Source organism: Humulus lupulus, chromosome 6 (genome assembly GCF_963169125.1).
Source record: "Humulus lupulus chromosome 6, drHumLupu1.1, whole genome shotgun sequence".
Taxonomy (NCBI): domain Eukaryota; kingdom Viridiplantae; phylum Streptophyta; class Magnoliopsida; order Rosales; family Cannabaceae; genus Humulus; species Humulus lupulus.
In genome coordinates this window covers 192044110-192068928 of record NC_084798.1, presented here as the reverse complement: position 1 = coordinate 192068928, position 24819 = coordinate 192044110, and the positions used below count along the sequence as shown (strand labels likewise).

The following is a 24819-nucleotide window of genomic DNA, read 5'->3' as shown; positions in this document are numbered from 1 at the left end:
GTTTCATGATTGTTTGCATTGTCTGCGTAGTTAGGGCTCGGCCCCATTAAGGAACATGGTTATTACTATGTTTGTATTTAATTGATTGAGATATATGATTAATATGTATGCATACTTGTATTGTTTGAAGTATGCTTATCCGTATCCGTATCTGTATTTGAATATCTAGTTGAGGCCTTGACTTATTAGTCAAGGGCGGCAATAACGTGCTGAACGCTGCTCGAGAGGCTTAGGCCTAATTAGGGACGTACAATTACATTGGCCAACCCTATGGTCATTGGAAAACAAAGTGTTTGGCTAGCTCTATGGCTAGTTACTCAAAGCTAGGGCAAAGGGCCCCCGGGTGACTCTCTGGTCACAGAGCTAGGGCATAGGGCTCCGGAATGACTCTATGGTCATCTATTCAGGGCAGCAGGCCCTAGAATGATCCTATGATCATTTATTTGTAGTTGTATGCATGCATGAGTAGGTTATTACTGCTGGGCATGCTACATATGCATCTGGAATTTGTATTTACTGTTCATGCACATGTTTAAGTTTTCTTGCTGAGCCTTGGCTCACGGGTGCTAGTAAGGGAAAAGGAAAGCTAGACCAGCCATGAGTTGGAGAGCTTCGATGGCGACGTGTATATATGCGGCTGCTCGATCACCACAGCCAAGGATATCTCAGAGGAACTAGGGTTGTATCCTTTATTTTGCTGCTTAGGCCGGCTGGTTGTAACTTTTGACTTGTATATACTCTTTTAAACATCTGCTTGTATCATTTTGAGATCCCATGTATGTACTAAACTTTTAAATGAAAAGTCAACGTTTCCCTTGACCAAAATTTTTAACTCTAACCTTTGACATTAACCTTAGTTACACGTTTATAACCAAATGACTTGATTAGCAAGTTTGACACTATTTAAAGTACACAGTGTAACGGTCTTGGATTAGGAGGACGTTACATTGTACACATATTTGACCACAGTACAAGTTTTGAAAGCATTCTCCAACTGTAGGAGCTTTACTTTCTCAGCATCGTTCAAATACTTATTTATCAAATTGTCACTGGTCAGACGCTCATCCATCTCTTCTTGTGGAAATTCAACCCCGTCACCAGACCAAACTCTCCCACGCCGAATCTACAAGACTTGGAGCCCAAAAAGAAATGCACCTCATCTTCTTTTTGACTTGCTATTTCCTCAACATTAGCTCAAGTACCAAAATTCCTGAGAAATGAAACTCTGAAGCCAAGAAGAACTGCTTGAAATGGGATTCCTTAGCCCTTTCTATCAGGTCGAGCTCAACAAACCTTTTCTTAATATCAACCAAAGTCTTACCACCCCTATATGTGACTCGCCCAGGAAAGTGATCTTGAAACAGAACAAGCAACTTCGGCATCTGCATTGACATACGAAAACAATTGGTAAGAAAACATAATGTTAAATAGAATCAGGCAAAAACTAAAAAAAAAATCATAAGAAAACTGAACTAAACATTGTCATCGAGCTCTATCAAGCTATCATCGTGCTACAACATAACCCTATCAAGCCACTATCAAGCCTATCGAGAAAATTATAATCTGTCTACATAAAGAACCATCGAGCATGTATTAAGCTGCAATCGAGCCTATCGAGCAACACCATCCCTAAAACTATCGAGCCACTGTCGAGCTTATCGAGAAAAGCATAATCTGTCTACATAAAAGAACCATCGAGCATGCTTCGAGTTACAATAGAGCCTATTTTGCAACATTATCCCTAAAACTATCGAACCTGTATCGAACCTGTATCGAACCTGTAATGCCCCAAAATCCCTAATGAGGTTTAATGGTCGGATTAGTAGGTTGGGAGGGCCATAATTGATTTATTATGCCATTAAATGATTATATGCATGTTTATGTGATTATATTATTATATGATGATAAATGCATGCATGTGGGTCCATTTTCCATTATAAGGGCATTTTGGTAATTTGGTCCGTTGAGGGCATATTTGTATATTTTCATGCATGTTGGTGAATTATTGATGAGGCCACATTATAATGTGGATTTGTTCGAGCTATTCGGCATGAGATGATCTTTGAATACAAGTTAGCGATTTGGTCATAATGGAGTTAATTTCGGGGCTCGATGTGAGTTTCAGGGTAATTTGGTGATTAGTATATTACCGGGAATTAAAGGGTAATGGGATATGATTTATTAGTATTTGAGAATATTGGGAATAATGAGAATTGGAAGACGTTAATTATAATTAACGAGATAGATGGGAAAGGACAGTTTTACCCTTGTTAGCCTTAAGAGGGAATTGAATGACCTAGGGGCATTTTGGTCTTTTTGACCATGGGATAGACTTAAGGGTGGAAAGTTGTAGAAACCTTAAAGGTAAAAAAGAGAGACTCTTTCTTCCTCCTCACGATCATCATTTCTCCTTCTTCTTTCTTTGAATTTTTTAAGTTCCAATTGAGGATTCAAGCTAGGGAATCAAGCCTTGAGGGTTTAGGATTTTGTTCAGCCATTGAAGAGGGTTTAACCTTGAGCTTGAGGTAAGATTTCAACCATGGAAACTCTGGTTTTTGCTCTGTTTTTCATTGTTTTTCAGCTGGAACTTTTGATTGGATAGTTGAGAATTCATTGAAGTTTTTGGCAAAGTTTGATTGGGTTTTGATGCCTAGGACTTGTAGAATGGGTTTTTGGGTTCATTTGTGAGTTTGGTTGAGGTTTGGAATCAGTTTTTGAAGATTGGAATTTGGATAAGTCGAAGGGGAAAAACCAAGGCTGAATCACCCTGGTTCTACTGCTACAGCGCCCAAGGGAGGGCGCTACAGCGCTGTCCAGGGCAAGTCAACCCTGCTTGTAGCGCCTAGGCGCTAGAGGGGCAGCGCTGTAGCGCTACCCTATTTTTTCAGGGTCCTATTTTGGGTACTTTTGAGGTTTTTGGCTCGGGGTTTCAATTCCTAAGGCTCGGGATCGAATCTACTAACCGTTTGAGTACGATTCGAGGTCCAGGAGTGAGGTTTAGACCACGAACCTTTTATTATTGATTTTATTGATGGAGTTACATATTTGGTTATGACAAGATGACCGCTAAGGGATCAAAGGATTGATCGTTCTCAAGGGTCGTTCTTTTATTGTTTCACGCTCGAACCAGAGGTAAGAAAATTGCACCTAGTATATGACATGCATGGTTATTAATGAGGCATGTTGAGTGCTCCATATATGTGGACATTGATTGCATATTAAATGCTTAGCAATCTTGATTATCTGTGAATGGTACTGAATTATTAGTCAGAATCGGCAATGGTGTTAGTATTGACTGTGAAGCTGTGACTCATTAGTCAAGTTCGACAATAGTACTGAGCACTGGTCCTATGGTATTGACTTATGAGTCAAGAATGGTATTAGCGTGTTTAACGCAAATCGAAAAGATTAGATCTAATCATCATAAGCATTATCATCATAAGCATGAAATGCTTGACAGGCCTTAAGTTCGATGAAAACAAAAGTGCTTGTCTAGTCTAAAGGCTAGTTACTTAGAGCCAGGGCCAAAAGGCTCAGGTGACTATAATGTCAAATGGCTGTGGGTGCTGAGCCCAAGTTTGTGACTCATTCATTAGTCACTTATCTGATTAGGGTGCATAGCCCAGAGTGTGACTCATTAGTCACCTATCTTAGCGAGTGACTTATTAGTCAACTATTCAGAGATAGACTTATCAGTCATCTACCTCAGAGATAGACTTATCAGTCATCTAACAGAGATAGACTTATTAGTCATCTATACAGAGTGTGACTCATTAGTCACCTATACAGAGTGTGACTCATTAGTCACCTATCTTAGCGAGTGACTTATTAGTCAACTATTCAGAGATAGACTTATCAGTTATCTACCTCAGAGATAGACTTATCAGTCATCTAACAGAGATAGACTTATTAGTCATCTATACAGAGTGTGACTCATTAGTCACCTATACAGAGTGTGACTCATTAGTCACCTATACAGAGTGTGACTCATTAGTCACCTGTAATGACCCAACTGATTGTAAGACTTTGGACCATTAAAACTACTATACATAGACACTACTTTCAAATAAATATACATAAGAAACATTCAAAAAATTTATTAAAAACTCTAAGTAAATGTCGAAATGCATTAATTCAGGGTATGGTATGGGATCCCATTGTTTTAAAAAAATAAAACATAACTTTAATCTTAAATAAATTTGTTACAAAACCAAGTGCGGAAAATACATAGAAAACATAATTAAAAACAACGTCGTCCTCGAATCGTTCACGCAGTCCACCGAATCCATTCTTCCTCAATACACAACCCCAAGCTGCCAGGAATCCTTTCGCTGCCATAATTATTTTCCTGCATACATAAACATAAGGAATGAGCCTAATGCACATCAAGGAAAATCTACTAATAACATAAAACATATACATAAACATATCATAAACATATACAATAAACATATGTCATATACTACTACAATGGCCATTATACTACTTGGGGCTTGTTAACTAAGCAAGTCATATGCCCAATAGATTTGTAGGGCTTGCTAGCTAAACAAGTCAAATGCCCATAAACCATTGGGGCTTGCTAGCTAAACAAGTCATATGCCCAAGGCTATAAACATACTATGCATATTACATAACATAACATCACATAAGATAACATATAAACATATCATATAACATAAGCATAACATATCATATAAACATACAAGGTCTATCCTATTTTCCTTACCAATACCGGGATTTGAGAATAAGGACGGGATTCGTATCACTCCTAAAAACCAACAATGAGAAGGTGAGTATTTTTAAAAGAAGGAGATGAAAAAGAAATGAATCTAACCCACCGAGAAGAAGAGCTTACCAAAAGGAAACCTTAAGTTTAAAGAACTTAAATACCTAACCATGAATGGAAAAACAATGAGTTAGGATCTGAATGGAAACTAAAGAAAACTAAAGAATTAAACTAAAATAAACTTAAGATTAGGAATACCTTTGAATGTATTAGAATCAAACTACACCTCGATATTGAAAAACACACTATTAACCTTACTTCCCAAGTGTTTTTAAAGCTTATAACCCAGCCTAAGTGCTTATCACTCTAAAGTAAACCTAGCAACTTGAAGGCTCTGAACACAGCTTTAAGAATGAGAGAAATGGTTGGGTACTAGGTCCTATTTATAGAGTTCAGGAGTGAAAAGATCTTCTTTTAGCTTGAATAAAAAATAATGAATATTTAATTGAAAAATATTTGAATATTTGTTCAGTGGAGGCTTAAGACTCGGTCAAAAGGTTTAGAGACTTGCTAAGAGGTTGAGTGTTGAATTGAGCTCGATTTCAAAACCATTTGAAAATCTTGCCTTAGGGCCGATATATCGCCCATTGTAGGCGATATATCGCCTGGGCCTATATCCCGAGGATCGACGATGCATTTGTGCGAAGTTACGTGTTTTTTCGTATTCCCCATGTGGCGATATATCGCCCCTAGAGCTGCGATATATCGACATACGCTGGAATATTATACATGTAATTGCACTTTTTCAGCCTATTTTAAATTGGGTAAACAGCTTTGACTGAGTCATATAACGATTTCAAAGCTGCTGGCAGGTTCCAGGGTTTTCAAATATTTCTCTTATAAAACTATTCATCAAAAATGCTTAATTTCTCAATAAACATGCACCCGACAAGTGTCATGATCTTATTGGTTCTATCTAAATCTTATAGTATAATAAATAACATCTTTATAATCAGCTATATTAATCAAACCTTATGTTATATGATATTTTCTGGGCATTTATGATAATATCAAGTGTTATTCCTATTTTGGCATTTCTAATTTCTGGAGTTTTAGCCCCGATTAGAAAATATTAATATTCTTAAACTATAGATTAAACTTATAAAATCTATAAGTGTTGCTACGAGTGTTCAACTAAGTCCCAGCTTGAACCAAAATCCACAGTAATAAACATACTATAACTACTACTAGCTATTACTATATCTAATTAGCTAAGTAAAGTTTTGGGACTCTACATCACCTATACAAGGTGTGACTCATTAGTCACCCACACAGAGATTGACTCATTAGTCATCTATTCAATAAGCAGGTCCCCAGAGATTGACTCATTAGTCATCTATTCAGACGCAGGACCCCATAATCATTTATTTGGACTTGCTTGCATGCATGAGTAGAGTTATTACTACTAGACATGTCTATTATGATTTAGTAACATGTTATTACTTGTTCATGAGCATATTGAGTTTTCTTGCTGAGCTTCGGCTCACGGGTGCTATGTGGTGCAGATAAAGGCAAAAGAAAGCTGGACCATCCTTGAGTTGGAGAGCTTAGGTGACGATGTGTACATGTGCGGCTGCTCGACCACCACGGTCGAGGGTTTAAAGAGGAACTAGGGTTAAACCCTATTTTGCCGCTTAGGTCGACCGGTTGTAAATCTTTTGTTGTAATTAACCTTTAAATTATATTTTGGGATCCCAATGTATATAGTAAACATTTTAGTGGAACGTTGTATCTTAACCAAAATTTTTAATCATAAACCGTTAATCATACTTAGTTACACGATTATGGCCAAATGGCTCGATTAGCGAGTTTAGCACTATTTTAAAATGCATACCGTAACGGTCCCTGGGTAGTAGGGCGTTACAGAACCTATTGAGCAATTTACACTCATCCTATCCTCATATCGAGAATTTATCAAACCATTCATACTACCCTATCGAGCTTACTATCGAACTTATCGAGCCTATAGGGCAATTTACACTCATCTTATCGAGCTCATGTCGAGAATTTATCGAACCATTCATACTGCCCTATCGAGCCTACTATCGAACGCATATCGAGCCTATCAAGCCTATCGAGTAATTTACGCTCATCCTATCAAGATCATATCGAGCATTTATCGAACCATTCATACTGCCCTATCGAGTCTACTATCGAACCCGTATCGAACCTATCGAGCCACTGATTCAAACCCAGAAAAAAAATCCCATAATATCGACGAACCCATTCCACAGATTACATAACCTACCTTGTTTTTCGATTAAATATGGAGTTGGGTTCGAGATCTAACCTTTGATTGTCGGCGTGGGAGGAAATCGGCTCTGTCGGTCTTGGGTTCCAAAGGATTGTATTGCCATGGGCTTCGGGTAGATGGAGATGGGTCGCCTAAGATGCTCGACGGGGGTTGGGTTCGATGGGAAGTTGGGGTTTTTTGTGAGAGAGTGAGAGAGAGATAGAGAAACCGAGAGTGTAGAGAGAGAAATGAGATGTAAAAAAAATTTGGAAAGAAAAATAGGAATGATATTTTGGGTAGATGGGGAATGTTTAACATCAAAATGAAATAGTTAATAGTGGTGACATTTTTTTATAATAATAGAGACAATAATTCGTGAAATTTCTCTTACCTTATATATTTTACTAGAGAGTTTATTACAATTTTTCCCAACTTATAACATTTTAAAATCCATAATTTACCAGAGCTAGTTGTGTTTTTCTCCCACAATACAACTGTCATTTAACATTTCTCTTTTACACGTGTTAAAACGATTTTGAAAAGAAAAAAAAAAACTAAATCCCAAAACAAATAAAACATACTTCTCCTCTTTTCCTTCATCAGTCGACCGCACCTCCAATCCGCCACCGCACTCCAAACCCCACACCCACGGTGACGCCACTACAGGTGAATCCACCTCTCTCTCATACTCACTTCGGCACCTCTCTCTCTCACTTTCATTATTGTCACAGCTCACTCACGGCAGCTCTCCCGCCCTCTCTTTCACTCTCATGGAGTCTTGATGCTTCTTTTCTTTTCCACCTCTCTCTCAGTCTTATGAATTTTCATAGATGGGATAATTGAGAATCAGTAGAATCTACGACTTTATATTATATCTATGGGATCTTTGGATTTTGTCCTCTTGGTATTGAAATGATCTACGATCATTTTCAATTTCAACACTGAAATAATAATGATTTATTCTGTAGAATTATGAAATTACATAGGTCTTTGATGTTTCTTAATATGGGAAAGTAGGTTTCGGGTTCCACATTTGGCAATATGTTATTGTGTATTTGGCATATATAATGTTTGATATAATGATTGTATGAACAATCTGTTTATACAGTTGAATGGTTATCAAGATACTTTATAAGCATTCATAAATATGCTTTATGGGTCATTAGAGAATTATGTTTTATATTGTTAATGCTTTCTACTTTTAATTTTTAATTTCTCTGACTATTTATGTATTTTGCTCATAACTCATGTTTGTGAATTAATCAATTTAGCTATTAGTAGCTGTTGATTTTGATCACATCCATTTATGCTTCTCGCCCACTGGAAGCATGTTCCATTTTGGGATATTAAGAGTTAAGAGGCTTCACATAGTGTGTTGAAATTTCAAACATTATATCCTGATTTTTATTTGAGATTCACATTTTTTAAAAATACTGTTTTATATAATGATGTTTTGTCTCTTTAACTCAAAAACAGTGATGTGCATTTTAATGCTGTTGTTCAATTTTCACTGCTGACATAGTTTAAGCTTTTCGGCAACTTAAATGTGGTTATATGGTCATTGAAAGAAATAAATTTTGAGGGAAAATTTTGGTTTCTAGGTTGTGATATTAAATTTTAGTGGGCAAAGATTGAAGTGGTTGTGCCTGTATATATTTGACGCAATGTCTGACTGGAGTTCATAGCAATAGCATCACGTTGATGCTGAGAAAGACAATTCTAAGGTATGGCTTTCTGAGCATTGATCTTGGTTGTTTTCAGCTATTATTAGAATAAAAAAAATAAAAGAAAAACAAACAAAGAGAGCCATATAGGCTGTTCTGGTTGAATAGCATCCCTATTTTGATTGATCATAATTGATTTCTGAAAAAACAAAAAACAAAAATTTTCTACCACTTTTTTTGCAAGCAGAGTCTATAAACTAATCAGAGGAAATTTTAGTCAATTTTCAGTTTTTTCCTATATAAAAAACTAAAAGTTGAACTTTCTGCTCAATTCCTTCATATGTGAACATCTGACATCTGCGGATTCTATGACTTGTGTTTATCTGTTTGAAGCTTCCTTGTTTTTCAGTCTAGATTATAAAGGTTGGAACACCCTAAGAAGTTGTTAAGACCTGAAAAAAATAAGCAAGAACAAACCAGAAACCAAGCACAACACTAGCAAGACAGTAAGTAATTGAAGCACAAAAGTTCTGGAATTTCTATTAAGAGGAATAGGCAAATACACTCTCACAGCCACTGGTGGTGTTCGAGAGACCACCAACTCTCCACACATTCAACAACTCACTCTACGATACCCTTACAAACCAAGCCCTTGCCTATTTATAAAATAAACCACAACCTATTCCCCTTCCAAAACTGACAGCAATAACACACAACTTAAATAACATAATAGTAATTAATAGCAACCCATTACAATTCTATAACCCCAGAATATGAATCAGCACCTCTGTTTATTACGTCTAACATAAGTGATGTGAGTTGGAGGCCTAACAGAAGTCTAGCAATTTCTGCTAGAGAAATTATCATTAATTTTGAAGACACTGGTAAGCCTGTTTAAAATGGAGAGCTTTGAATGTTTTTTATTATGTTTCAAGTGCTTATTGTAGATGTTGTGTGGGACACAGTAGTGATTCTTGCAATGGTTTGAGTCTTAAATCATAAACCTCAGTTAGTTTTCAATTGGTTTGGGTAACTCTCTAATCCCAGTTCTGTGTAACCCAAGATTTGCTAAATGTTGTTGCATAGGCTTCAAAATTTCTGGCAGGTACATTATTTTCTAGCTTAAACACATATTTACAGAGTATATAACAATAGAGATGCACCATTATAATTTTGTGCTACTGTTATCTGACTTGCTACATTTACGGTCCACAAGATGCTAAAGTATACATTACTTGTTATGTTCGTTAGTTTTCAGTTTGCCAATAATGGTTATTTAAATTAACTGTCTGCTATTTTTTTCTTAGAGACCAAACAATAACAGCTAAGATCTCATAGAATATTGGTGGATTGAACTTCAATTCCCGCTAACTGGGATAGATGGGTGAGCAGAAGGAAGGGTTCAGAATTCTAATGGTCTCTGATTTTTTTTACCCCAATTTTGGTGGTGTGGAGAATCACATTTATTACCTCTCACAATGTCTAATAAAGCTTGGCCACAAGGTCAGAGAATATAGTCACATATAGTTGGCATATGAAAGTATTATATTTCTATTTAGTTTATTACTTGTAATTGTAGTGGAATTGTATTATTGGACCAATTTTTTTTTAATTTTTTTAATTTGCACAATGTATTTTCTTCCCCTTTTCCATCACATAACAGTGCATGCGCCAAAATGATGTTGGATTGTCTTATATAAAAGGAAATTATTCTGTATTAATGATTATATTTTGTTCATGTTCATGGACTTATATTTTTTCTGGTCGTTGAAGGTAGTGGTAATGACGCATGCCTATGGGAACCGGTCTGGAGTGAGATATATGACAGGAGGGTTGAAAGTTTACTATATACCATGGACACCCTTTGTGATGCAGAATACATTACCAACCTTCTATGGAACTCTTCCTATTATAAGGACTATACTTATAAGAGAAAAAATATCATTGGTACATGCCCATCAAGCATTCTCAACTCTCTGTCATGAAGCTTTGATGCATGCACGCACAATGGGGTATAAGGCCGTGTTTACTGATCACTCACTCTATGGTTTTTCGGATGTTGGTAGCATCCACATGAACAAGGTTTTGCAGTTTACTTTAGCGGATGTAACTCAGGCAATTTGTGTTTCTCATACAAGCAAGGAAAATACAGTGCTACGGTCGGGTTTGCTGCCAGAGAAGGTTTTTGTGATACCTAATGCTGTTGACACGCCTATGTTCAAGCCTGCTGCAAAAAGACTCAGTCGTGATGAAATTGTTATTGTTGTTATTAGTAGGCTGGTGTACAGGAAGGGTGCTGATCTGCTTGTTGAAGTTATTCCAGAAGTCTGCCGATTATATCCCTATGTGAGTTTTTTAAAACGATATGTCCTATAACCCTTGTCTGCCCTTTCAATTTGGTTTTCATCTTCTTCAATTTGAAATCATATCAGCATTAGTATACTTTCACTTCTTCACTCTGAAATATAATGGCTATTTGTTACTGCTTCTGCAAAAGTTTCCAAAAAAAGAACTGTTAGAGTTGGTACAAGGAGATTTAATTTTTTTTTACCTGTTTGAGAAAATAAGCTCTTTTGCGGAAAAAAAATGACCTATTCAGTTGGTGCAAACCCCCCCCCCCCCCCCCCCCCCAATCCTTTTGTTTTTATCTCTTTTTTTGTTCAATTCGATTCATAAAATTGTTAAATGTGATTATTGCTCTGGTTATCTCATTCAGAAATCTGTGATAAGGTTCGTTTCATCATTGGAGGAGATGGACCTAAGCGTGTGCGGTTAGAAGAGATGAGGGAGAAGCATTCCCTTCAAGATCGTGTTGAAATGCTGGGTGCAGTCCCACATGCTCAAGTGCGGTCTGTCCTTGTTTCTGGCCATATATTCTTAAACAGGTACTTGATTATGCAATGTGGGATACCTTATAATTCAGTTTAAGTTGTCAATTTGTTTAAATTTTTTTGCTATAATATTTAAATGCAAAATTACATATGGTTTCATCTCTATGGCAGTTCATTAACAGAAGCCTTTTGCATAGCCATACTAGAGGCTGCAAGTTGTGGATTGTTGACTGTCAGTACACGTGTAGGAGGTGTTCCAGAGGTATGTATCAGGGGCCCAAATATTTATCATGCATGTTCATTGTTTGATAACAAAGTAACAGGAATTTTTGCGTATATTTTAGCTTAGTTAATCCATTTCTAGCTGTAGGTTCTACCAGATGACATGATTGTACTTGCGGAACCAGATCCTGGTGATATGGTTCATGCAATCAAGAAGGCAATATCTATTCTTCCCATGATTGATCCACAAGTGATGCACAATCGGGTATGGATATTTTATCTTAAATAAATTGTCTTTGTGAAAGTTGACTACTTGAGCAGTAGTTAAATGTTTTCTTTTTTCGTTTTCATGACCCCTACTAGATGAAGGGACTATACGATTGGCATGATGTTGCCAAAAGGACAGAGATCGTGTATGATCGGGCACTAAAATGCACAAGTCAAAGTCTTTTAGGAAGACTCTCTCGGTAAGCTACTGACAGTTACCATTTCATTAAACAATGATATATGTTTATGATTACGTTAATGTATTTTCTCAGAATAATTTACTGTGCATGGATAGTATTATAGAAAAGTTTTTCACTTGGCTTTTTTGCCACTATGTCTTTGCCTAATAAGTTTGGGATAAAATTGCTATTAAATAGGATGCTGGGGTGATTGCTTTTGTTATTTAAAGATTGACCCTTTATCCTTCCTAATTAGACAAAATAAAAAATTAAGACTTTGAATATGATTGCAAGATTTGGGTTCCTTTCATGTCTCATTCACGTCACAAAATTCTTTGTAATCAAGCAACCCATGTTTTGGGTTTTAGGTTTCGGTCATCTAATTTGCCCATTCAACATTTTTTTCCAGCTTAAATCCAATAAATTTTAGCCCAATAACACTTCCTTGGTACGTACACATTGAATTCTTAACATTTGAGAAATTAGATATGTAAAAGGCTCAAGAGTTGCTAATTTCTTATTCCTCTGTCAGGTATCTCTCATGTGGATCATGGGCAGGCAAGCTATTTTGGTTGGTAATGATCATCGATTTTTTGTTATGGCGACTATTGCAAGTATGGCAGGTGGGTTTAGAGCTTCTCCATGTCACTTTAAGCTTTCTTCATTATCAAATCAAAAATTTCTTTTGGATAATCTCTGTTTTCTACTCTGTCAGCCCGCAGAGCATATCGAGGAGGTGCCTGATTTTACCATGTCCCATGATGAAGACTGAAGACAAGAAGAGATAATCTTGTATTCCATGTCCACAACAAGGGGATATGTTGAGAACATTGGGTGTCTCATATTTTGTTGATATTGTTGGCCAAGTTTGTGTGTTTCACACTTGAGTACTGGAGCTAAATAATTAGTGACAGTATATTTTTTTATTGAATAATTGTAATGAAAATTTTAGTACTGGTGTTCAAAAAAGAAAACGATGGTATTTTTGTAATGAAAATGCTAGTGGTGTTAAATAGTTGTTCAAATTTACTGAAGATTGAACTTTATTAAAGTGTACAAAAGGAGTTGTAAAGATTGAACTTTTTGTAATGAAAATGCTAGTGGTGTTAAATAGAAGTACGATTTTTGAACGTGGGTGGTGGTATAGTTGTTCAAATTTACTGAAGATTGAACTCTATTAAAGTCTACAAAAGGACTTGTGAAGATTGCTTGAATGGCTAACGTATATATAGAAAAAGTACATGAAAAATGTTTCTTTATCCGTTTATACTTTGCTTTTTAAAGGTATAGTAGTTCGAACATTTAACTAATCTTTTTGTTTTCTTTAAGTAAAAAAATTGTCATTAGATTTGACGATTCAATTCAACAAAAACAAAATTAGTTTTATTTTAACTAATCTTGGATGTAAGAACCTGATTATCCTGGTTAGAACCTTGGAACTGTTACATTATTCCTCTTTTTTATTTTAATCTGTCGTGTAGTTTTAATTTTAATTTTAATTTTTTTTCAATTTTTGTATGATCTTGAGTAGTTTGGTTTTATTTATATAATTTATTAATTATTTTAATTAAATTTATATTAATGTCAAATAAATATCCTATTTTAATTTAATAATTTATTTAATTTTGTTTAAGTTTATGTTTGTTGTAATTTTTGAATTTGGAAGTGACAATAAGAGATTATATATTATATGTTTAATGTAATATTAAATATTATACGAGGATTTTAAATTTAAGTTTCTTGCTATTTTTTTTATTTAAATTGTTGCTAATTCACAATAGATTATATTATATGTTTAATATGATATTATTTTAATAAGTAAGTTTAAGTTTAATTAAATTTTATTTAAGTTATAAAACATATGATTTTATTGTTTTTAAATAATTATCATTGTAAAATACTTCAAAAATATCATATTTTAATTTTTTTAATTATTTATTTTATTTTATTTAAGTTTAAGTATTTACAAACTACCGTTAAATATAAAAATATTTTGTTAAATATAAGAATATTCCGTTAAAGTTAACATTAAAATAATAAAAAATCGTTAAAATTAAGAATTTCCGTTATCTTATTATTTTGTTTGGTAACTATTATTGTTTTTTGTTTTTAAAAACAAAAAATAATAAACGCGTTTGATAACTTTTACATTTATTTTTTGTTTAATAATATGATGTGTTGATTTGAGGAAGAGAAGAAAAAGAAAAAGAAAGAAAGAAAAAATTGAAGACTGTTTAAAAAAAATTTGAAAGTAAAAAAAATTCTATTTTTAAAATTTTAATTAAAATTTTAAAAAATAATAAATAAAAATAGAGTTACCAAACACATTTTATGTTTAATTTTCAAATTTTTAATTAATTAAATAAAAATAAATTTTTTTTAAATATTACCAAACAACACCGTAATTATATTAATATAAATTCAAATATTATAAAATATATTTATTATTATAATATTTTATACAACAATATATATTTAATAACTATAATTTAAATATTATAAAATATGATTATTAAAATAATATATAATAAAAAACTAGATATTTAATAATTATATTAATATAAATTCAAATGTTATTAAATATCATTATTATAATAATAATATTTAATACAAAATTCTAATTTTTATAAAAATAAATTTATCATTTATATTTTTAAAAAAGCATGCTACTTTTTTAATCACTTAATCTAACTTATATAAAGAGATGTTAGCAACGATAATACTCAAATTTTTTTCAAAAATTACACTTTAATACTAAAATGATTTTTTTTGCAGCAATAATACATTCAGTCAAGAAATAGTGGTTAGTACCCAGAATTAACATCTGACATAAGCACACACATGGCACAATTTTATTGGTCCATATTATTTTAATTATTTAAAAACAAATAAAAATAATTTATAAATAAAAAATCCAGAAAGTATTACAAAAAGTTAAACTTATTATAAAAAAGAAAAAAGAAACAGACAAAGATTCAATTTTAAACTAATAAATAAACATTTATAATCATTTCATTAAAAAATTAAAATTAAAAACCCTTTCAATCGTTCCCACTTTGCTACTGCATCTTCTTCATCTCCATCGTCATTATCATCGTCTTCTTCTTACTGCTATTGTAGGTCGGCTGGAGGTGGCTAAGGTTAGAGAGGATCGTGGAACCATCGAAGAACTTGGGATAGTGGAATCGTCGATGAACTTGTGACACGGGGAACTCTAGGAGTTGCAGAAGGGATGCTCGTCGAACGGCTAGAGATCTCAAAGTTGTAGAGCTACCTTCACTTCACCTCTGTGTTGCTACGAATGCACGCATTGAAGGAGGGTGGTGGTGGTGGTGGTTTGACTGGGTTGCATCGTGGCTGGGCGACCCGTGCGGCGAGGCTGAACAGAGTGAATGCCTTGCGGTTGTGGCTGGGTGATGCCTCCGACGAAGAATATGATTCCCGCTGAGAAAATCTGAATTTATTTTTGTAAAACTCGTACCCTTTTTTTGGTTTAAATTTTTGGGTAACATTTTTCTGGGTCCGTGGTTTTGTTTTTAAACTAATTGAATCTATGAGTTTGTATGGAATCAATCTCTTTTTCTCTTATTTTGTTCTTACCCATTTGTTTATGGATGCAATATATACAGGTTTGTGTAAACTCAAATATTGGTATTGTGAATGAATAATGGTTTTATATATTGATTTATGATTTTTGTTTCAATATTGATGTATGATGTTAAAATATGTTTTGCTGTTAATTGAATTTGATCGAGGATTAGAATTTGTTTAATTGATGAACTCAAGTTTTTCTTTTATTCTAGGTTTTGATTTGAATGAGGGTTTCATGCACATTATATATAGGTGTATATACAATTGTGTAAAGTGTCAGGCTTGCTCTGAATAATAAATAAATTTTTGTTTGAAATCTAAAATATTATTATTATATTTTAAAAAGACAGACAATCTTTTTGGTTTATTTTTCTTATAATATGTTTATGTTAATTTTTTTTTTATATAATATGTTTATTTTAAAAAAATTTATATGGAAATCATAAAAGTATAACAAAAATAATTAATAATTTAAAAAAAAATGAAGCAAATATGGATTGCTCTTGTTTGAACCTATTTTATATATATATATATATATATGCAAGTTTTTTTTTAGTTTTAAAGTTGTAAATATTGTTTATAACTTAATAAAAACAGGTTGACTATTTTTAAATATATATATACATATAATAGAATAAATTATAATTTTATAATATATATATAAATATTTATATCAATAATCTCTACATATATGACATCTAAACACATCGTAAATATATATATATATATTTACATGACTACACGATATATATATAAAATACAATAATATTTAAAAATAAATTAATAATATAAATAAAATAATAATAGAAAAAATCATAGTGTAGACAGTAGTATATATGCATCAATTATTTTTAGTTCTAATGTATCTCACAATGTACTTTAGTAAATTTGATGAAGAAAAAGAGTTACAATCACTTGATAAAAAATAAATTATCACACAAATTTATAAGATAAAAAAATAATATGTAGGCATTTATTATTTTTAAATAAATATGATTTAATTATTTAAATTGTCATAAAATATCTTAAAAATATCATATTTTAATAAATTAATTAATTTATTTATTTTGTTTAAATTTATGTTTGTTCTAGTTTTTTAATTTGGTCGTGACAATAAAAGATTATATATAATATATGTTTAATATCATATTAAGTTTAAGTTTAATTAGATTTTATTTAAGTTATAAAATATATGGTATTATTATTTTTAAATAATTATCATTGTAAAATATCTCAAAATATCTTATTTTAATTTGTTTAATTATTTATTTTATTAATTTTATTTAAGTTTTAGTCATATTTACAATCTAGCGTTAAATATAAGAATATTTCGTAAAAGTTAACGGAATTTAAAAAAAAAACCGTTAAAACCAAATATTTCAATTATCTACATATTTTTTTATATAAAAGAGATATAAAATCTACTAGTGTAATGCCTTGGATAGCCAAGACCGTTACACTGTGTGTTTACAAATGTGCGAGACTTGCTAATCAAGTCATTTAGTTAAAAACATGTTACTAAAACTATAATTGAGCTAGGGTTAAAAGAGTTTGGCCACAAAAGTTACTTTTCATACATTTGAGCATTTTAATACATGAGATCCCAAAAGTAATAACGTTTGAAAGACAATTTACAAATAATCAGAACAAAAATACAGCTGCTAGCCACTCTAAGGGCAAAACAGACATTTAGGCTTTTCCCGTCCTGTGTCACTCCTCGACTGAGGCGGCCAATCAGCTGACTATGTACATTCAGCCCCAAAGCTCTCCAACTCAGGACTGGTCCACTTTGTTCTTGCCTTTACCTGCACCACGTAGCACCCGTGAGCTGAGGCCCAGCAAGAAAACACAATCACAGAGCATAATTATCAAATAGGCAACCAGACAACTCATACAGTATACTCATATACTTAACATTCCAGATATTCACGCTAATCAAGTATTCAACATACTAAGTGCATCACTTCATATCAACAATCAAACCACATATGATAACCAGGGTTAACGCCCTCAGGCCACACCCTCTGTTTATCCCACTGACTCCGGCCCGCATAAATCGAGCTCAGTGAATATTAAGTTGTCCTCAGCTACTAGTGGTTGAGCCGCGCCCTGTGCACAAGTATTATTTACGGCACCCTTAGGTCGTTTATCACATGTCCCGTGGCATAATACCATCTATGACATTATACAAATATATGTAGCTCTTAGTCCCATCACAAACACATAACCGGCAGTTTTCTTACCTTTGATTCCGCTAGTTTTATTCATTAAGAACAACCCTCAAGCACGATCCCTTCCGAGCCCTAGCATTCACCTAGTCACAGCCACAAATTAGAATCATCACCAAACCTCAATTTCAAAACCTAGCCTCGGGACCAATCCCGAGCCCTCGCGAAGCCCTAATTCCTCCAAACAGAGTGGTGGAATCAAACCCCGAGCCCCCGGGCAAAAACCCTAAGAAATAACCCAAAAACCCCTTTCTGGGAATAAGGCAGCGCTACAGCGCTTCAGAGAGGGCACTATAGTGCTACAAGCAGAACCAAAAGCGCCAGGAAACCCAAGCCTAGCGCTGTAGCGCCCAAAGGCTAGCGCTACAGTGCTAGTCACAAACCAGCAACACTCTGTTTTTTTTTCCTTCGATTTTCCTCGAGCCAAAACCCCTTGGAACCCTACCAAACCTCAACTACACACCAAATTGAGTCTACCATCACCTATATATCACCCCACACAACCCAATAACACAAGACTTAACCACATGCATCATCAAACTAAGAAAACAAACATTGAACCCAAGAACTCAAAGATTCAACCAGAAACTAGAACAACCCAGAAATTCAAGTGTTCAAGCTCAGAATTTCTTACCTCAAATTGGGAATTCGACCTTGGGTTACCCTTAGCATCCCTCCAGCCTTTAGCTCCTCAATTCGTCAAGCTTAACTCCCTAGAATTCCCATTCAAAACTCAATTCAAACACAACTCATCAAAACCAGCAAAAACTCAGACTAACTCTTTAAGCCTTACCTTAATTTGATGGTTAATCCCAGCTAACCCTCTACAACTTCTTCAAGGATCAAGGTTCCAAAGCTTAGCTGTGACTCCCTCAGAATTTACAGCTTCAAATTCCTCTAAAAATGGTGAGGAGATGACCCAACCGAGAGAGAGAAAGTGATAGCTCCAAGTGTTCTGTTTTTCTTTCCTTCCTTCCTTCTTTTCTTTTCCTTTAGTTTCTGAGTCTTTCTACAACTTCCACTAAAACCATAAAGCAGTATATAACATATCCCTTAATAAGCCAAATGACCATATTGCCCTCCCAATAATAATTAAACCTTTAAACCACTCTAAGGGCATTTTGGTCATTACTCCCAATTCCTGCTAATTCCTCGAGTGTCTTTAATATTTACCGCTTACTTCCTGATACCTAACTAATCACCAATTATATTTCTCAATATCAAATAGTCTCCAATATATTCTCCAAATTCTCATATATATCCCCAGATTCACCCCGAGCCGGGTATAAATCTCCGCTGTGACTTTCCCGCTAAACCGTTTGCTAGGATCGCCTCGAGTCACAAGCTACAAATATATCCACATAATAATGTGGTCTCAACATTTTATCACAAATATTTACATTTATGTCCTCGACGGGCCAAAATTACGAATATGCCCTTATAACCTAATCAGGGCCTACATGCATACTAATACACATAGTCATGCATCACGTTAATCCAAATAATCATATAAGCATGAATTTGCACCATAGATTCACATAACCTCCAATTGTGCCCTCCCGACACACTAATCAAGGCCCTTAAGCCTTATTAGTAATATTTGGGTCGTTACAACTAGTATTTGAATTTTGTCATTAAAGTTGCATTAGAACTAAAAATGAGGTAAGGTGTGATAAATAATCTCATGTTGAGATAAATATTCTTATATAGAAATGACTTAGTTTAGAGATTTGAATTGCACCGAACATAATATTAGAAGGGCTTCATATAATTTTGGATCCTACGTTTTTTAAATACTAATTTAGACTCAATTTCAAATAATTAGAGATAATATTCTATGTTTTGTATCTATAGTCTATAACATATATAAAATTTTGTCTTTTAGTTTACTATTCAATGAATAACTTATTTTCATATTTTGTGACTAATATTTACATAATTATAATTAAATATATTGTGTATTTAAATATGTATATATGATTGATTAAGTATATTTTAAATATATATTAAATGATGAATGTATAAGAAATATTATATATGATATTTAAATTTATCACTTAATATATGTAGATGTGATTTCCTACAATTGATTAAACAAGTACCGGCAACCTGTCAAGAACAAAGAGAGGAACGAGAAGTTCAATAGGGAGCACCGGTGGGGTGTCAGCCAAAAGGACTCCGACGCTCAAGTCAGTTGGATTGTTATTGAAAGTAATATAAATCGTAAAATTGCAAGGTAATCAAGAATGAGAACAATTGAGAATGATTATCGCGCTAGTGACGGTGGCGCTAGGCGGTTCGGTCAGGTCAGGTCAGGCTGACTGATTCTGTTACCAAGAATCTCGTCTAGTCAAGTAGTTTTGAATACTCATTATCCGATCCCCCAATTCATCCCCTTAGGATTCTTCTTATAGTTCATTTTCGTACCGTTGCCTTTTCGTCTACCTGATCCGTCTGACTCACTCCTAGCGGTTACCTTCCGCCTTTCCTTGGGTGAGTGGTATGACTCTCCACTCATTTCTTTCCCTTGGTTGATAGAGTGTATACGAATCCGACCTGGGTATGGATTGTCTGGTTGGGTGATCTGATTAGTCATCATGGCCTCCTGCTTATGTTTGACTAGGTTTGTATTACTAGTCAGGGTGCCATGTTGGGCTTGACGTATGTCTTAATGGGCTTGATTGGTTTAGTCAGTTTGATTTGTTGGATTGGGCCTGATTTATTGGGCTTTCAATATATGGACAAAAATTTTCCACTACAGTTTGTCCCTCACTCTCTAGTTAGAATTTATTCAACTAGAGAGTTTATAATGTCAGATAACGTTCGTAAACGGTCTCCTATGAATATCTCTCAATTAACATTTTTTTTTGCCAAGGTGGTTGACTGGGTAGGCAGTCTGAGAGGTCGACTGCTCTCTATGGGGGTACTTGCGTGCGCGCTGTGCGTGGCGTGAGGGTCTAGTGCAAGGCTCCTACGCACGGGCGAGCAGGCGGGCTGTGTGGTCGACTGCACCTGGTCGAGTGGTCGACTGCACCTGGTACGCCTAGGGAACCAAGAGGTCAGGTGACCGACTGCACCTGGCCGAGTGGCCAACTGCTCCTGGTGCGCCTAGAGGTAGGGTGGTCGTGTGGGTAACGTGCTTGGGTGGTTTGGTCGAGAGGCCGAGTACGCCTAAGGTCACGCGAAGTGGCTCCTGGGCTGATAGGCCGAGTGTCCAAGTGGTATATGCGCATAGGCATTTGGCGTCCAATTGGCCGGGTGCATGGGGCCAGCTAGGTTGATTAGGCTTCCTAGGTAAGCTTGCTCAACTCTTTCCATAATTATTTTACAGGAAGCTTTTACAGATTATCGACATTTGTCAACAATCCAAGGCCCTTTTGGGGCTATGTAAGTGAAGAAGTGTATTCACTCTTTCATTCAAATCTTGGAGCCTTTGGAGTAAAGCTTGGAAGTTTGGAGAAAAAGCTCTCAAGAGGTAAGCCTTTGTTCCCTTTCTGATGTTTTGAACGTTTTTATGTCGTTCTTCGTGTTCTTCATGATATTTATGTCGTTTTTCACGACTTGTAGTTGTAGTTTTTGTTCGATTTACTGTTATTAGTTGTTTGTGTTTGATCTTACGGAATGGTAACATCTTGGATTTTTCCTGCTTGTCATGAATGATGATGGGAGAGTAGGTAGTGTTTGTTTGATAAGCCAGGCTGACTAGTTAGCCTGGCCACCTCCAATTACTTTCTTGACTCAAGTGTATGCGTGATAGGATGCCTGGTAGATGTTTCAACACTATTTTTGTGTAGTATTTAGTAAGGCAAGCATGAATAACATGATTTGGGCTTGTTGCATGAGCCATATCTAATACGGTGCCCTTTTAATGGTGGGCTTAGTTGACTTGATTGAGTGGGCTTGCTCTTATCTTACTAAGTATTGCTCTGAACTTGTTAGAGTGTCTTATTGGTTATGCACCCACTGCTTTCCTTTTATCTCCCCAAACTTAGTTAGTGGTTTGTTCTAGGTAGTATTCATGTCTTTCAACAATCGAGGCAATTGTGCTGGTTCACCAAGTCAAATGTCTTATTCATTTGAGGATGAGGATAGTGATGGGGTTGAATGCCTTTCTGGGATGGATGGTAGTGATAGAGTGACGGTAGCAAAGCATGTTGAGCAGTTGATAGGTGACTGTAACCATTTCAGTAGGAAGGGTGTTGATAGCAACGATCCCATTGAGGGTGGTAGGCCAAGTCGTTTTCTTATCAATTCTAATCCTAAATCTCAAATTCGCTTGGATTAGCTGACTACCATTCGATACTGCTTCAACATCCCTGAATATTTTGACCTTCATGCTCCTTTTAGATCCGAACAGGCTGATTGGGACCTGCCTGATTGGGTATGTCTGTATGAGCTTCCTTTCAAGAACAACCTTCAATTGCCTATCCCCAAGCTTGTGCTAGAACTGTGTTCTTACCACAGGACCTCCCCTGGTCAACTAATGCCTAACTCTTGGAAAGTGGTAATGTGTTTAGAAGTCCTATGTGAATTGTATAAAATACATTTTGGGGTAGCTGAGTTGTTGTATGCTTATTACCTCAAGGAACACGTTCACGACAAGGGTAGGTTTCAATTGACTGTAAAAGGGAGGGATCCACCCCTAATTCACAAGTTAAGTTCTGGAGACAAAACAAAATGGAAGTATTGATACTTCTTTATCTCGTTCGACCAGTTGGGATGGTCGGCTGAGTACGACATCCCCCGTGCATGGCAGCTTGCTTGTGAGTCGTTACTTATGTTTGAAGATGGTAGAATTATATTAGTTGATGGTAGTCTCTCTTTCTTGTTGATGTTTCTTTACTTATCTGCCAAGTTCGTTTATTTGTTTTGCAGGCCGTCTACATCCTCCATATCTATGGGATTCTCGAGAGGCAGCTGGTTGTGCTGCTAGGGTTTGTGGCACTTCGGCAGACGAGCGTCATTAGAAGCTTCTTTTGTCCGAGCTAGTTCTCTGCAATACTTCGTTGTGGCGTCTCGTTCGGCCGGTTTCTGAAGGTATTCCTCTTCCTCAGAATCGTGCATTTTCTCGCAGTGTTCTTATCAAAAGATCTCTTGAGGTTCTTGGGTATCAACCATCCCTTCTGACTGACTTGGATGACTGATTCCCTACAGACGAGAATATGTCTAATTTCCTTCCCCTTTCCGACTCGGATGCGTTGGATCTCTTGCTTCGGGCGAAGAAAGCTACTGGGGGCAGTTTTAGCGCCGAGGGGGAGCCGGCTGCTCCTGAAGAGCCAATTGCGCTTCCAAAGAGTCGTAGACCAAAGAGAAGATCCACTTCAGTTGACTTGCCTGACATGTTCAATGATTCTGTCTCGCTTTCGTTTCCATCTTCAGCCTGCGCTTATTTGGACATGGGGCCTCACTTGGGTGAGGTTAGCAAATTGTTATGGCCTGAGGATAAGGAAAGGCTCAACAAGGTTGGCCCGGATAAGTCTGGGGAGATTGCTTTGGCCCATGTTTTTCAAGTCAGTTATTCTTGACCCTTCTCTTTGGTTATTTTTATGCTTTATTATTTTTCCTTGATGATTTATGAGTATGATTTGACTATAGGGATTACAAGTAGTCATCCATCTAAATTAGACCATCCAGACCTTACAAACGATTCTGAAAATGGTGAAGGGTGATCGTGATTCCCTTAGACATGAGAATAAGGAGCTTGGGAAAGCTGCAAAGGAATCCGATGACCTTATTAAGAGTCTGCAGTCTCAGCTTGAGGCTAAGGAGGTGGATGCTACTCGATTGAGGTTAGATTTAGCTTAATTGGATGGACTTTGGAGTTAGGTTGCCCAATTGGAACATTGTTTGTTGATGGTTGGATTAGAGGCCGAAATACAATGTTGGGGCCATATGGCAATTCAATATCGCGATGGTATGGCTGATCAGTGGGACATCACTAAGTACATTTTTGACTTGGAAAGGTTGGAGAAGATGAAAGCTGAGGAGGTTGCTCAAGCCGCTAAGGTGACTGCTTCTTTTGGGGATCTCACCACTGCTGATCTACTCTAGGATGATTGACTTGTTACTCTATTTAGTTAATTAACTCTATCAGATGGCTCTATTAGTATGAAGCCTTTTAGACTTCTTGAACTGGCTTTGTTTTGTTGTGTTGTTGTAGTGTCTTTTACTATTTCGCTTGTTCTAGTATGTTGAACATGTCCAGTTCATTCGTGTATGGCTGACTGGTTTAACTTGTAACTTTATTTTGTTGTTATCTTGTTGTATTAATGTATGTCCTATTCGGACGGTTGTCTGGCTAATTCTTCTTATCTTAATGATTTACCTTTCCTTGTCCCTCAAGTGTAATATACTTGTTATTTTAGACTTAGACTTTTTATGTTGTACTTGACTGGGCTTTGTAGTTAGGCTGACTTGTGGTCAGTATAGTTCGTCTGTCTGACTTTGCTGGTCAGGTTTGAAAATCACAATGGATGATAATGGGACTGCACTCCATAGAGCTGCCTACATACCCTTTTCAGGGATCAAGCCCAAATGTAGTTTTGACACTTCCTGCATGATAGTGTCAGTATGTGGTTGATTGAAGATCTCGTAAGATCAATAGATGAAAGAGAAGTATGGAAGAGTAGGTAGAGTTCAAGTGTGATATTGTTTTAGGTGGATTGCATTCCAGCTATTGTTGATGTCGCGTCCCTCTTTGGCTTGTAGCTTGTGTGTTCCATGTCCAACTACCTTAGTGAACAAGTAGGGGCGAGCTTACCTGTTCTGGATTCCTTGGTGTTCTGGAATACTCTTTGTAAGACCCAATCCCTAATTTT

General features: G+C 35.5%; 1 protein-coding gene across 5 annotated transcripts; it reads left to right on the top strand.

The window, feature by feature from the left end:
- The first annotated feature begins 7548 nt into the window (after window positions 1-7548).
- LOC133782880 (phosphatidylinositol N-acetylglucosaminyltransferase subunit A) lies at window positions 7549-13312 on the top strand. Of its 5 annotated transcripts, none has more exons than XM_062222308.1 (11): window positions 7549-7685; window positions 8621-8743; window positions 9991-10186; window positions 10457-11029; window positions 11414-11568; window positions 11686-11776; window positions 11885-12001; window positions 12100-12203; window positions 12592-12630; window positions 12715-12805; window positions 12898-13312. In XM_062222308.1, the coding sequence occupies exons 3-11, from the start codon at window positions 10064-10066 to the stop codon at window positions 12952-12954; spliced, it is 1350 nt and encodes a 449-aa protein (XP_062078292.1). In that variant the 5' UTR covers window positions 7549-7685; window positions 8621-8743; window positions 9991-10063; the 3' UTR covers window positions 12955-13312. The 5 variants fall into 5 exon arrangements, with proteins under 5 accessions (XP_062078292.1, XP_062078297.1, XP_062078296.1 ...); XM_062222310.1 differs by having other exon boundaries at window positions 7597-7685; window positions 7751-8743; XM_062222313.1 differs by lacking the exon at window positions 9991-10186.
- The last annotated feature ends 11507 nt before the right edge of the window (window positions 13313-24819 follow it).